General features: G+C 45.8%; 1 protein-coding gene across 3 annotated transcripts in view; it reads left to right on the top strand.

Moving 5' to 3' along the window:
• Window positions 1-15,836, top strand: part of LOC310794046 (uncharacterized protein) — a 44,778-nt gene that overhangs the window by 11,713 nt on the left and 17,229 nt on the right. For all 3 annotated transcript variants that reach the window (XR_014553545.1, XM_083655911.1, XM_083655910.1), the window contains exons 2-9: window positions 3,457-3,505; window positions 3,938-4,085; window positions 7,932-7,989; window positions 8,519-8,600; window positions 11,006-11,118; window positions 11,697-11,865; window positions 14,306-14,433; window positions 15,371-15,454. Coding sequence is in view for 2 of the 3 variants with exons in the window: in XM_083655911.1 (XP_083512037.1) it covers window positions 3,457-3,505; window positions 3,938-4,085; window positions 7,932-7,989; window positions 8,519-8,600; window positions 11,006-11,118; window positions 11,697-11,865; window positions 14,306-14,433; window positions 15,371-15,454 (831 nt within the window). In the remaining variant the exon portion in view is untranslated. The remainder of the gene's footprint in view (window positions 1-3,456; window positions 3,506-3,937; window positions 4,086-7,931; window positions 7,990-8,518; window positions 8,601-11,005; window positions 11,119-11,696; window positions 11,866-14,305; window positions 14,434-15,370; window positions 15,455-15,836) is intronic.

Below are 15,836 nucleotides of genomic sequence, written 5' to 3'. Positions count from 1 at the left end.
TTTATGACTTAAAGGCTACATTGAAGTAGAAATTTAAATAATTAACTCATTGGTTTTGGAGTTATTTAGCTTCAAGAGTGCATTTTTGTTTGTGTGACCCTCAACACAGGCTTTGATCATCAGTGGTATCGATTTTTTTGTTGAAGGCTACATGCCATTTGTTCATTGGAATTGGTTGCATACTTTAATAAAGGAGAATATGTTGAAGAAATATCAGTCTGTTTTTTTTACCGTGGTACCGAAATTGGTACCGAGTACCGTGGAAATTCACTAGTACCGGTACCGAGTCTACCGACTACTGAATTATTGGTACCGTGACATCACTACGACTGAAAGTGATCAGGAAAGGGTCAAATGAAGCAGATATGTGGAAACACAGGAGATCAACTAGACTTCAAAACCACAGAGATTCAGTTAGAAGCTAATAGTCGATCATCAGTCAAGAGACCCGTGAGTCGACGGAGATTCCTCAAGTCGAGGCAGTCGTTTTTGTTCTCTCTCCCTCCCCTCCAGTCAGTGTGCTGTGCTGTGCTCTTACAATACTGAACATCTTAATTATAGTTAGTTTCTCGCTGAATGTGTCATTACATGATTCATATCTTACCTGGATAAGCTCAAATGATGTTGTTTATGTTATCAGTCAGACTTGGAAGCAGCACTCCCTGCCGGCCGAGCAGCTGAGCACGAGCACGGGGATTCCCCTCTGTCATGGCCGACAGAGGGGCTCTGTGATGGGGACGAGAAGAGGCTGACATAACGTCACGTTAACGTTACTTTATTCTGGTCAGAAACCACTTGGATTTGCATGTTTAAACAAGTTTGCAGCCTCGGGGGGGATCACTCAAACATTTGATTGATCTATTCAGGTCAGAGGAAGCCAGGATTAAACTAAACCATATCATAAAATACACAGCCTGTCCGCCCGTGTGTCTTTTCCAGGTATAGTGTCCTGCCTGGGCGGGTTCAGACGGAGGTAGGGGAGGAATTTGGAGGTTTGAGTGACAGATTGAGGGCGAATGGCGTTACGAGAATTACTCACAAGCTCGTTTTAATGCTTTCCCATTGGTTGCATTTTGTAAAATCCACACAGAGACGTGAAGGCTGACCAATGGCATTGATTCATGACATGACGCTATGCCCCGCCCCGCCCCCATCTAAATGGATAAGTTATTTCTTATTTAGGCCTTATTAGTCTTGAGAAGAACTGTAGCCTAGACATTGGACGTGTCATTTCAAAGCAGCGGAAATGTCCTTTACACTTTAATGTGTTTATTCATGTAGGCTATATGTTGTTTTAATTTTAAAGGGTGAAATAAAAAAAAATAGGCTAAGAGCCTAATTTAAAAAAGAAATGTGTTCCTTCTGTCTCATTCAGACTCCATTATCCCAACGTCGGCAATTCAAATATGCCACAATTGACTGTTAGGGCTCTATCTTCCCGACGGCGGTAAGCGCCCGTTTTGCGCTGGAATAGCGCCGCGCAAAGCCCTAATTGTGGGCGTGTCGGCCCGCTGCGCTTCACGTCATCTCGGCGCACATCTCCGTATAGGCGTGTTTATGCCCAAAAGCATTGAGGAGGTGTGGTCATGCCCATAAAACCACAGCGTCACGTCAGCAGCTTCCTCCTTCACTGAGTGAGAGAGAGGAACAGGGACAGAGAAAAAATAGCCTAGATGGAGAGAGGGAGAGAGAGAGATGTGAGGCTCTCATAGAAATCAAATAACGTGCTCATGCCCACCTGTGAATCACCCGTGTATTATTGCCATTTCACACGCTGAAAAAGGGCTGGTATCTCTGTGCTCACATCACATCACAGAGACAGAGTTTGGCAGCACAGCTGTTTGAGGTGGAGCAGGTAGAAAGAGGCTCGTCACAGGTGAGACGTCACCGCGGCCCGCTCGGAGGTGGTCCGGCCCGCTTTGGCCCAACTCCCCACTGGCTCGGAAATGGAAACCCAAATCAGTGCAGAATGGCATGGCTTGACAGAATGGCATGGATTGGCAGAACATGGCTTGACAGAATGGCATGGCTTGACAGAATGGCATGGCTTGACAGAATGGCATGGCTTGGCAGAACATGGCTTGACAGAATGGCATGGCTTGACAGAATGGCATGGCTTGGCAGAACATGGCTTGACAGAATGGCATGGCTTGACAGAATGGCATGGCTTGACAGAATGGCATGGCTTGACAGAATGGCATGGCTTGGCAGAACATGGCTTGACAGAATGGCATGGCTTGACAGAATGGCATGGCTTGACAGAATGGCATGGCTTGACAGAATGGCATGGCTTGGCAGAATGGCATGGCTTGGCAGAACATGGCTTGACAGAATGGCATGGCTTGACAGAATGGCATGGCTTGACAGAATGGCATGGCTTGGCAGAATGGCATGGCTTGGCAGAATGGCATGGCTTGGCAGAACATGGCTTGGCAGAACATGGCTTGACAGAATGGCATGGCTTGGCAGAATGGCATGGCTTGACAGAATGGCATGGCTTGGCAGAACATGGCTTGGCAGAACATGGCTTGGCAGAATGGCATGGCTTGGCAGAATGGCATGGCTTGGCAGAATGGCATGGCTTGGCAGAACATGGCTTGGCAGAACATGGCTTGACAGAATGGCATGGCTTGGCAGAACATGGCTTGACAGAATGGCATGGCTTGGCAGAACATGGCTTGACAGAATGGCATGGCTTGGCAGAACATGGCTTGGCAGAACATGGCTTGACAGAATGGCATGGCTTGGCAGAACATGGCTTGACAGAATGGCATGGCTTGGCAGAACATGGCTTGACAGAATGGCATGGCTTGGCAGAACATGGCTTGACAGAATGGCATGGCTTGGCAGAACATGGCTTGGCAGAACATGGCTTGGCAGAATGGCATGGCTTGGCAGAATGGCATGGCCAAAGGTGACTATGGAAAAGGCCTAAAGGTGTTCACTGCCAACTTGGCTGACGGCTTGTTTTGCAATGAGACCATAAGTATACTAAATATATAAGTATACAGTATAAATATATAAGTATACAGTATAAATATATAAGTATACAGTATAAATATATAAGTATACAGTATAAATATATGGTTGTAGCTACGGTGACGTGAAATCACCCATTGGGTTTTGAAGCCTCGAGGTTGGCATTTTCACTGTCGCCATGTTGTTTATTTGGAGACAGAAGTGAGGTGTATTTGGACCAGGAGAGTCGCAGCGCTGCCTGCTATTCGTCCGTGATTGGTGAGCTGTGTGATCACTGGACAGGCGACCTGTCAATCATGCCCCAAAACATGTCTGCCTGTCTGTCTGTCTGTCTGTTTGTCTGCAAGATATCTCAAAAAGTTCTGAACGGTTAATTTTGCACAAAACCTTGTAGAAAAGTAGGTCATGGGCTAATTTAGAAGCAATTAAGATTCCACGGCCACTGGCCAAACGTCTGTGTGTGTTCTTTGTGTGCAGATGATGTGCAGTCTTGTGATGGTGCTGGCCTGGGCTGTCCTCTCTGTGGGTAAGTATGACTTTACGTCTCATCACACTCTTCACATGCTCCCCCTGGCTGTAGAGTAGAGTAGTGCTTCCCAACCTCAAAAACAAATAGATAAATAAATGAGCCAAAATAACACCATTTTAATAGGCTTCAACTCAAACTGTGCTGAGATGGGATTACTGTCACCGGACTTGGTGACCAGCATCATTTTAATTTGTCGGACTTTGATTAGTTATAATAAACTCAGCGTCCACATGGTGGTTCACGCCTCATTTCAGTCCGGGAGGGGTGGATGCTATCTGAAAGCACAATCCAGGGCAGAAATATGGTGGTGCTGCTTGGTTCCATGTGAAATCATTTTCTGTGGCAAGGCTGCGGGCCTTCTGAAGGGCAATATTGCGGGATCTCTGTGTGAAAGTGGCTTCTGTCTCTCTCCTCATCCCTCTATCCCAGACTCCTATGCCGTCCATGACATCCACGAGCGTTTGGACCACGGCCGCCAGCTGAAGATCTACCTGCCCAAGAGTGCAGAGAAGCTGGAGTTCATATCAGCCGATGAGCCCCACAAGACCTTTCTGTACTGGGAGAATCGAGGACACAGGTTAGAAACCTTTCTTTACTGGGAGAATGGAAGACAGGTTAGAAACCAGACGTTTCTCTAATGGGAGAATGGAAGACAGGTTATAAACCAGCTCAAGAACTTTCTGTACTGGGAGAATGGAAGACACAGGTGTTACAGTAGATATGGTAGTATTGATTGCTTATACGTCTTACATATTCTTTCCTATTCTGTGACTGTCATTATTGAAGAAGGGGTTGGCTGAGGAAGTGATGTCACAGGCTAGTAAATGACATCCGGACGTCGCGATCTCTCTCTCTTAAAATGTCCAGACAGAAGAGGAGCAGACAGTGATCTCTCTCTCTTAAAATGTCCAGACAGAAGAGGAGCAGACAGTGATCTCTCTCTCTTAAAATGTCCAGACAGAAGAGGAGCAGACAGTGTCTTATTACGCGTGCTCCCCTCTCCTTTATGTAACGTTATCTAAATGGCCTGCATTTATATAGCGCTTTACAATCAGTAGGTACATTCACACACCGATGGCGGCAGGTTACCACGCAGGGTGCTGGCACACCATCGGGAGCAATTTGGGGTTCAGTGTCTTGCCCAAGGACACTTCGACATGCAGACTGGAGGAGGCGGGAATCGAACCACCGACCTCTTTTATCCAAAGCGATTAGTGGACGACCCGCTCTACCTCCTGAGCTACAGCCGCCGTTAACTGTCAGTTGTATCTTTGAGTTGTGTCTAAATGAAAGGGATCCATTCCTCACCGAACGCGATCCATCCATCACGCTAACAGTAGTTCAACGTTGACCACCATTAGCTGAGCAGTTTGGCGGCTAAATGCGGTTTAGCATTTTAGTTCTGTATCATTGAGTGTGTTGACTTATTCACAGTTTAGGAAAGTCGTTGTTGAATCCCGCTATTTTCCTGCTATTTTGCTGTTGTGCGTTTAGCATTGAGGTCTGCTTGTGTGAATAAGACATGCTATTGAGTTAGCTTGACTAGCTCGGACGGCTCTTGCTAGCAATTGGCTTTAGTAAATGAGCTTCTTTGCGTGGAATGTTCATGCAATCAGAAGGTAGTAATGTTTTGGTCAAAAAGGAGATTTGAAGTCACACATGATAGTCCACACAGGAGAGAAACAATTGAATTGTTCAGTGGTAAATGTTTTGGTCATGAGAAAAAACATGGAGACACAAGTGAGAAACAATTTAATTGTTCAGTCTGTTTTTAAGTGTGTTGTTGTAATGTTTAAATACATAATTGACTATACATATTGTCAAGTGTTTCTAATTTCAACACCATACAGGCATTAAACATTTTGATGTGTGTGTTCAGGGATGCATGAAGCTGGGGGCGGGAGGAGAACAATATGAAGCGATGAAAGGGGGTGAAAGTGGTCTGACTGTCCAGTGTGACCTAACACTGGACACACTGGACAGTCAGACCACTTTCACCCCTGCACCTAACACTGGACACACTGGACAGTCAGACCACTTTCACCCCTGCACCTAACACTGGACACACTGGACAGTCAGACCACTTTCACCCCTGCACCTAACACTGGACACACTGGACAGTCAGACCACTTTCACCCCTGCACCTAACACTGGACACACTGGACAGTCAGACCACTTTCACCCCTGCACCTAACACTGGACACACTGGACAGTCAGACCACTTTCACCCCTGCACCTAACACTGGACACACTGGACAGTCAGACCACTTTCACCCCTGCACCTAACACTGGACACACTGGACAGTCAGACCACTTTCACCCCTGCACCTAACACTGGACACACTGGACAGTCAGACCACTTTCACCCCTGCACCTAACACTGGACACACTGGACAGTCAGACCACTTTCACCCCTGCACCTAACACTGGACACACTGGACAGTCAGACCACTTTCACCCCTGCACCTAACACTGGACACACTGGACAGTCAGACCACTTTCACCCCTGCACCTAACACTGGACACACTGGACAGTCAGACCACTTTCACCCCTGCACCTAACACTGGACACACTGGACAGTCAGACCACTTTCACCCCTGCACCTAACACTGGACACACTGGACAGTCAGACCACTTTCACCCCTGCACCTAACACTGGACACACTGGACAGTCAGACCACTTTCACCCCTGCACCTAACACTGGACACACTGGACAGTCAGACCACTTTCACCCCTGCACCTAACACTGGACACACTGGACAGTCAGACCACTTTCACCCCTGCACCTAACACTGGACACACTGGACAGTCAGACCACTTTCACCCCTGCACCTAACACTGGACACACTGGACAGTCAGACCACTTTCACCCCTGCACCTAACACTGGACACACTGGACAGTCAGACCACTTTCACCCCTGCACCTAACACTGGACACACTGGACAGTCAGACCACTTTCACCCCTGCACCTAACACTGGACACACTGGACAGTCAGACCACTTTCACCCCTGCACCTAACACTGGACACACTGGACAGTCAGCATAGCAGCACCGCCTGGCTATGGGCCCATGCTTTACTAGGGATAGGCCACTCTTTCATTGGAATGGAATCATGATGATATGATGATTTTGGGATATTGTGACACACAGTGAGTGCGTTTACATGCAGACAATAAACGGATAACTGAGAATAATCCGTTTATGGCAATAATCTGATTTCTGCGTTTACATGCACTTAATAATCCGACAATAGGAAAAATCCGGGTTTACATGATTCAGTCAGTTAGTCGGATTTCTCTCCAGAAGGCAGCGGTAATTCCGCAATAAAACAACAAAAGAAGTTGCAAAATGCAAAATCACATTTTCATTACTTCTTGTCCGGCTCGGACGATGGTTTAGGTGAAAATTAGTTTGTATCTCGTTGTCGGGAGGCGTCGCTTTGGAATTGTGAATCTGTCATATATTTCCAACTTTACCAAGCATAGAGCACAGAGACAGGCAGGCGACTGAAGCACGTCAAATAACATGAACGATACAGATCTTGACCCAACTGAATTTAAATAGCTGTCAGAAAACTGAAAGAATTAAGGTCTTTAGTGGCGGATAACTTGTGTTTTGAACAGCTGAGTAGGCTACGTTTTGTTCGTATAAATCTTTTTAATCCGTCATCTGAAAAAACCCGTCACACACAGATCACGGCTTGCAGACTGAGTCCAATGCGTTTTATTAATGCGTCGTTCTATTCGCAATTCGAGACAAATATTCGTCAATTCCAGTATCCACATTACAACATAGCAGTGCAGCAAGGGGGAGGCAGCAGGTCGGGAAACGCCTGTTGCAGGAGCTCCGTGCTGCTCACCTTCATCTCATCAAGCCGGCTGTGGTGCGCCATGGCCGGGGAGAAGAAGCAGAAAGGGGCCAGTGAGTGAGTGAGCAGCGCGCGTCTCCAGCTGCCTCTCTCTCCCGGAACGTGTACATGCGCAGATCTATAAACCCGAAAGAAAGCTGGTTATGCTGTATACATGCAGAGAGAAGACCGATTATTACCCAGAAACCTAGGTGTGTTTATCGGTTTATTCATAACCCGTTTATGACCATAAACGGATAAAGCTTATCAGTTTATGCTGTTTACATGACCACTTGAATAATCAGGTAACTCAGAAATCCGCTAATAAACAGTTTATTGGTGTGCATGTAAACGCACTCAATGATGTTCTCTAAATCAATGATAACAAGCACATTTTACTCACTTTACTTTTACTTTACTTTTTGTAAGGAGTATTATTGGAATATGTTGTTTGACATCACAGCTAACATTACCATTCAGTTCAACTGGATTTAAACAAGACTTTGCATGTGAGGAGTTGTTGTCGTTGTCGTTTGTTTTTTTCCATCATGTTATTGCTCTGTCCTCTACAGGAACGTCAGAGGCAGAGTGTCTGGGACAGGAAACGACCGGCGCTGGTACATCGACAAGGTGACTGAACTCTGTGACTTATTGCTCTAAGGCAGTGATTCCCCAATCTGGGAACCCTTCAGTTAAAAAAAAAAAAAAAAAAAAATCTTCTCTAACCTCTGGGGGGCAGCAGCCCTGTTTCAATGGGGTGCAACAGGAACTCAAGAGGCGCGGTCAACAGCAGAGGAAACTCCCATATCATATTATATATCTATGATAACTTGTAAACGTCACACAAATGTGATGTCCTATATATGTATATAAGACTTGTATTGTATTGCATTGTAGTATTGTATTTGGACCCCAGGAAGATTAGCTGGTGCCACAAGCATCAGCTAATGGGGATCCTTTTAAAATAAATAAATAAATAAATAAATAAATAAATAAATAAATAAATAAATAAATAAATATCCTTTAAACTTGGTGTTTGATCTGTAAATTTGCAGTCACAGGACTTCCAACACGTTGTGGAGGAGTCATGGCTGTTCACTGTATTCATGTGGGCTGTGTCTGTTTGTCAGGTGACCTTTGACCTCTGTCTGTTTGTCAGGCGACCTTTGCGGACGAGGGGACGTACACCCAGAGAGACTTCTGGGGTAACGAGATTTCCACCGTCAAAGTGGCCATCACAGGTGAGTCTGCAGCGATGTTCTCAGCTTGTTAAGGTCCTTACACATCAAGAGCGATGCGAATATACGGCACGAAATTGCGATGCGAGTTTTGACCCACCTGTCAATCACAGCCACAGATGTGTACACGTCGGAAGCGAATTTCTGAAAAATCGACCGTGGTTCGAAAAAATAAACGCTGCAACAACGCTCAGCGAAACTTCGCCGTTGGTATGCACGGTTGCATTGACTGATATAGGTTCGGAATTTTTTTTTGACGTGCGAATTAATCGCACGAAAAAAAGCTCCCGATGTGTAAGGACCTTTACTGGAGCTATCTGAAAGGTTCAAACATTGTTTTCTGGGGCGTCCGGGTAGTGTGGCGCTGGATTCCCTGCCTATCAACACAAGGCTCAGGTCACGTAGAAAAAGTCACATTTTGTAGGCATAAACAAAAGTCAAATAAAATAAAAGGGGAATTTCCTAACTTTCACTGGAGTGATGTTCAGCCAAGACAATACTTATAAGCCCTAAAGAAGGAGTTTGTAGTCAGTTGACGGCAACCTGCTTTAGGTGTCCTGTGAGATGGTTTAGTGATGTGAGATAACAGAAGAATGTTGAAAAGAAAAAGGGGCTCTGAGCCGCTCCGTCCTAAAATACAATCTAAGCCGTCACAATATAAATGTTGCCGCCCCGAATTGAGTTTTTCTACATTATTATTAGTTAAGATCATTCAAAGTGACCTTTAACATGAATAAAACATAGTAATATTAGATGTTCAATCATCAACCTTTTTATTGAAATTCACCTGAAAGGGGAAATTTAAATGTTTCTATCTATCTATCTATCTATCTATCTATCTATCTATCTATCTATCTATCTATCTATCTATCTATCTATCTATCTATCTATTGTAAACAATGGAAAAAAACACATTACAATTGCCCCGGTCTCCCCTATACTATCCTTACTATCTTAGACAAACCTCTCCATCATTCAGCACTCGGTGGTGGTCTGGGGGAGGAGATTAGAGTGGTTAGTAACCAGTGGTCTGTGGGGGCATGGTCAGTGTACAGACAGACCACTGACTACAACTGCTGCTGGGAGATTATCTGCATCATGGAAGTGTAATAATGTTGGTTGAATTGCAGGAAGTTTAACACTGCAATTTCTCGGGTTCCCAGCAACGCACCCGCAAAGTTTGAAGTCGATTGGATGAATGGATCTCGAGATAAACCAATGTTTGTGTTGCCAGTAGGTGGCACTATGACTATGCATCCCAAGTCCAGATTGCATGAAATGCGGCACCGCGCTCCATCGGGTTCCGAGCAGCGCAGTCCCCAAGTTTGAAGTCAATCGGACAAATGTTTCTTGAGATAAACTGCTTTTGGTGCTGCTAGCAGGTGGCGCTGTGGCGAATTGCACGGAATTCAGCACTATGCACTCCGTTGGGTCCCCCTAAGACAAGTACACTCCCCGAGTTTGAAGTCATTCGGACGAACGGTTCTCAAGATAAACCGCGTTTGTGTTGCCAGTAGGTGGCGCTGTGCCGAATTGCATGCAATTTGGCACTGCTCTATGTCGGGGTCGCAGCAGAGCACTCCCCAAGTTTGAAGTCGATCCGTCGAACGGTTCTCGAGATACGCGAAGGACAGAGAAAGAGACAGACAGACAGACAGACAGACAGACAGACAGAGAGACAGACAGACAGACAGACAGACAGACAGACAGACAGAGAGACAGACAGACAGACAGACAGACAGACAGACAGACAGACAGACAGACAGACAGACAGAGAGACAGACAGACAGACAGACAGACAGACAGACAGACAGACAGACAGACAGGGGGTGGGGTGGGAGGGGTTTGCACTTTAGGGGCTTGAGCTATTTTTGGAACACAGAAAAAACACTGAGCTTAATACAGGAACAAGACAAATGTGCTGATCTGGGGAGAGGTGTCGACTAGCACATGCTTCCTCCGATACATGTGCAGTCACCAGCCACTTCTTTTCACCTGACAGTGAGGAGTTTCACTGGCAGGACGTGGCGCGTGGGGTGATTCACCCTCTAACATGCCCCCTCACAGGTCTCCACTGACCAGAGGGGGCACTAGTGCAGCGACCGGAACTCAGACCCCTAATCCGGCTTCCCACCCCTAGACACAGAATGGTGCTTGTATGGACGTCGGAAACAAGCCGAGGGGAAACACAGGGACTTGAACCTGCGACCCTCAAGTTGGGAGGCAGGGAATCTACCGCTGCACAAGTTTGTTTTATAGTGACAGTTCTATTGACAGTTTGTGGTCAAACTCTCTCCTCAGTTCTCCTGGTGTCTCTTCATCCTTCCTGTAGCCATGCGGAAACAATCTGTGTGTGTGTGTGTGTGTGTGTGTGTGTGTGTGTGTCCCCTCTGCTCTCTCTCTTCCAGCCAGGCATAACTATGTGAAGCGTATCCCAGGAGAGACACTCTACATCTCTCTGGAGGGCCTGGTGCTGCAAGATGCAACCCTCTCCTTCTCTGGGGAGGTTAACGTCACACTGGTGAGGGGGAGGGAGGGGAGACCTGAGCAGAGGGAGGGAGGGAGGGAGGGAGGGGAGACCTGAGCAGAGGGGCGGGGAGGGAGGGAGGGAGGGGAGACCTGAGCAGAGGGGGGGGCGGGGGGGGAGGGATGGGAGACCTGAGCAGAGGGGGGGGCGGGGGGGGGAGGGATGGGAGACCTGAGCAGAGGGGGGGAGGGAGGGGAGACCTGAGCAGAGGGGGGGGCGGGGGGGGAGGGATGGGAGACCTGAGCAGAGGGGGGGAGGGAGGGGAGACCTGAGCAGAGGGGGGGAGGGGGAGGGAGGGGAGACCTGAGCAGAGGCGGGGAGGGGGAGGGAGGGGAGACCCGAGCAGAGGGGGGGAGGGGGAGGGAGGGGAGACCTGAGCAGGAGGGGGGGAGGGGGAGACCTGAGCAGGTGGGGGGAGGGGGAGGGAGGGGAGACCTGAGCGGAGGTATTGTGTTGTATACTATTATGTTTTTGTCGTTATAGGTTTATATATATATATATATATATATACGGTATATATATATATAATAAAATATGAGTTGAGTTGAGTTGAGTTGGTTCTCCCCTCCCAGGTGCGTGATGGTTCTCCAGTGGCCCAGGACCTGCAGGACTACTTTGACCGTGTCAGGACTCACTCTCAGAACATTGAGATCAGAGAGGTGAACACCAGTGATGTGGGCCGCTACAGCCTGATGGACCGCCGCAACCGACTGGTGTCTGTCACCAGGATGGACCTCACCGGTGGGTCCCCATCTCTTTACTGTGGCTATACGTGTGTGTGTGTGTGTGTGTGTGTGTGTGTGTATATCTTATATAAAATGAGTAAGTGGGTTCTGTCTGCGATTTTTGTCCCACATGACCTCATTGAGTGCTCGAGTGACATCATCAGTGATGTCGCTCTCTGTCTGCGCCAAAGTGGGTTCTGTCTCTCCTAGACAGAGAGCACTCGATGTCATCAGTGATGAGAATTGAGCAATTGTGTGCTGCACATGCCAATAGAGCAGGCGAGGCCACGCAGCAGCTGAGCTGCGGACTAGGCCGTGCCGCGGCTGAGCTGCAGGGCGGACGTAGCGAGCCCGCACAGCGGTTGAGTCTAGGAATCGCCTAGTTCTGTATATGTACTAACTAGGCTTAGTCTGATAATATCGCAATCATTAGGAAATATCACAATGTTTAGGAAATATTACACAATATTTTCTATGGTATCAAATATTGCCCCAGATATTGCATTTTAAAATGACATAATCTACTGGTAATTCATAATAATAATGATCTTGTTTTTTTAATAACCTAGAAATTTAGGGTGAAAAAGAACCTGAGATTATTCTGGAAGAGTTACAAACACAAAGTAACAAATTGGTTTTATAATTTGTTCCAAAGCACTGTATAAACTACCAACTATTTATTTTTATTATCATTTTTATTTGAATGACAGACTGTTTAAGGTGCATTGGCAGAATCAATGTAGAAGAGACAGTCTACAGCTGACCAGCAGCAGTGCTTTTGAGAGGGAGGGGACCCAGGTTGATTGACAGCTGACATGTGTGTGCTTGTACTATACAGGGCAGTGACAGACTGCCCTTCTGGCATTTGCCAAATGCCAGAAGGGCAGGGACACTGGAACCCTTTTTAAGTAGGGTGTGCTGCAAGGCAGGGACTCTCTCGGGAAAAAAAGCATTTTTTAGCCATATTTAGAGGAATATCTCATTTTAAATTAACATTAGGATTATACTGTTGTGATGTGATTATTCTGTATTTTCTCCTTTTCTCACTCACTTTCACGTCACCACCTGCTCTCCCTTTAGGTGGTTTTACACTACAACAGACAGCAACACAGGCAGAAACACTGAACTTATTATAATTATTATTATTATGGTAAATGGTAAATGGCCTGCATTTATATAGCGCTTTTATCCAAAGCGCTTTACAGTCAGTAGGTACATTCACCCCATTCACACACCGATGGCGGCAGGTTACCACGCAGGGTGCTGGCACACCAACGGGAGCAATTTGGGGTTCAGTGTCTTGCCCAAGGACACTTGGACATGCAGACTGGAGGAGGCGGGAATCGAACCACCGACCTCTTTTATCCAAAGCGATTAGTGGACGACCCGCTCTACCTCCTGAGCTACAGCTGCCTGTTTCTTGTACAAATGCAGGAAATTTGTTTTAAAGTAAAGAAAAATGTCTTTTAGTTTTTTTCCCCCTCAGACCCCAATACCAATGATGTAACCACAACCCCCCCATCGGACCGTTGTGGCAAATGCCAGGGCGGTACCGTCACTGATACAAACCAGGCCTATTTTTAACAACAACCCCTCCTCGTCCTGACCTGACCCAGAACCGTGTAGATAGAAGAGTCGCCACATCTCCTTTCACTCCAATGGACCAGTTTTTTACTCGCAAGAGTTCCAGGAAGTAAGGTCCTGGATTAAGCAGCACTGTCGTGTTGCAGCAAAATGGACAGTTTGTGTTGTACTTTGAAAGTAGTTTTATTTTTATTTTTATCAAATTGTACATTATCAGCTTTATTTTAGCATGCAAAAGTAGCGCGAGACCCATTCCTGGCTGTTCATTGGCTAATGAGTCATGCATTTTGGTCCTCCGCTGACGCCACTCTCTCTAGAGGAAACTAACCTGACCCCTCTTCTTCCTATTGCTCTCGGATAATAGTTTGGTCATTAACTGACAGAGACACATGGGTGTGGACACCAAACATAGCATGAGAGAGACAGAGTCACATAGCCTTACAGTACATGCATAGAGTTTCCTTGGTTAACATTTGCAACTTATCCTAAACTACAGAAATTGAATATCTAGAATGGGCCGTCCACTGTTTGCTATACTGTCATTTGTCTTGTACGCCATAAAATGCAGACTTTTAAGGGTTAGTTGCTATGGTAACAACAACACAAGTACGGGCATTCAGGAAATAAAGTGTGTCAGACTTGCCTGAGAACTGTGCAGATGGGTCTGTTGCACAACTGCTTTGCAAACTGTCAAAACTCAACTGAAAGCTAACGTCAGCAACAAGAACCACCAGGAACATACAAGGGTTGACGATCTATCTCTTTATCTCTCTCTATCTGTCGCCATTCTCCATCCATCCATCCCTCCTGACCACCATGACCATGTTGGATGCTGTGTATTCCACTTCCTTCCTCCTCTACTTCCACTACAGACCATCATGAGGGTGGAGCTAACCCTCTCCTGGCTCTCCTCTTGCTCCTGGGGATCCCGGCCGGTGTTTGCTGCTGCTGTCGGAAGAAGATCTTCAAGCAGAAAGCCTCCACTTCTGCAACCCTACAGGTGCTAAACCATCATGGAGATACAGACGAGCCACATCCACAGCTCTGTGGGACTGTTTATGTGGAGATTTACTCATTTGTAGGAAGGTTTCTCACTTTGAACATTGATATAATGATGGACAGTTTGGCACCTTAATATGGCTACTGTAAGTGAGTCTGTGACCACATCAGATGCTTAGCTAGCTAGATAAGCTAACCACTTGTAACCATATGGTTAGCTAGCTAACAAGCTGACAGTGATGGAACTAGAGAGCACCAAGTAGCATCAGCATGTCAGATTCGCTATCGTTAGCCAACACATTCATAACAAACAAAAACAAAAAACACATTCGAATGGCAATTACAGCATTCAAATAATTAGGTATATACTGTATATATATATTTTTTTATATTCAAATTATATTTGAATCCCGAAATTTGTTCCAACAGCCCTCGTGCAAATCCGTGCATAGCTTTTATCCTGCGGAGAAACAAACAGCGGTGGAAACATGATGGGAGGTCATCAGTTGCCAGTCTAAATCAGCACATAAACTCACTACGTCAAATAAACTCACTACCAGTCAAATAAACTCACTACCAGTCAAATAAACTCACTACCAGACAAATGTTTTCACACTACATTTAAATTTGTTTGTACGATCTTAATAATACAAGTAGCTTGATGGAAAGGCAAAAGGCTTTGGAAAGAAATTCATACATAGGATCAATTTCACTATTTCTATTTGTCCAAGAGACTAATTTCAAGCTTTGAATTGAAGCAGAAGACTTTAGATCGAAATGGCTTTAAGAGAATGAAACACATTGAACATTCAATTCAGGTGGGTCCAAACTTTTGACTGGTCGTGTATATTTTGGTATTGTGGGGTAAGATAAAAAAAAAAAAAAAACTTTATCATCTCATAAAAAATTAAAATGAAGATCCCTCTGTGTCTCTCCAGAACTCCCCAGAGACGGTCCACCTCCCTCCCACCGGTCCGGGTGGACCTCCTCCTGGCTACCACACTCCTGGAGATCCGGGGGCGGTGAGACAATAATAAAACATGAATAATAACTTCATACAGTTATTATTTTACAAAGCAGTAGAAAAACACAACAACACACACAAATTCCCTGTTTCTTTTCGTGTAAAGAATAGACAGCCAAAGTGGAACGTCACTTCCTGCTTCAGCACTGTACCAGAGATTTTCATCCGCCATTTATTTTCCCATAGACATTTCGTAAAATGCTTATAAAAATAGTTTTACTTGATCAATCCAAACGGTTCCGATATATATAGAAACAGGAGAGACCACATAACATTTCACTCGGACCAAAACGTTAAAAAATCGCAGATTTAAAGAAAATATTTTTTCTGTGTTGTTTTTTTTAAAGTTTTTGTCAGAGTGAAATGTTCTATGTCCTCTC

The sequence above is a fragment of the Poromitra crassiceps genome (genome assembly GCF_964638095.1).
Source record: "Poromitra crassiceps genome assembly, chromosome: 19".
Classification (NCBI taxonomy): domain Eukaryota; kingdom Metazoa; phylum Chordata; class Actinopteri; order Beryciformes; family Melamphaidae; genus Poromitra; species Poromitra crassiceps.
The sequence above is the reverse complement of the archived record's forward strand: the minus strand, read 5'-3'. Positions and strand labels throughout refer to the sequence as shown.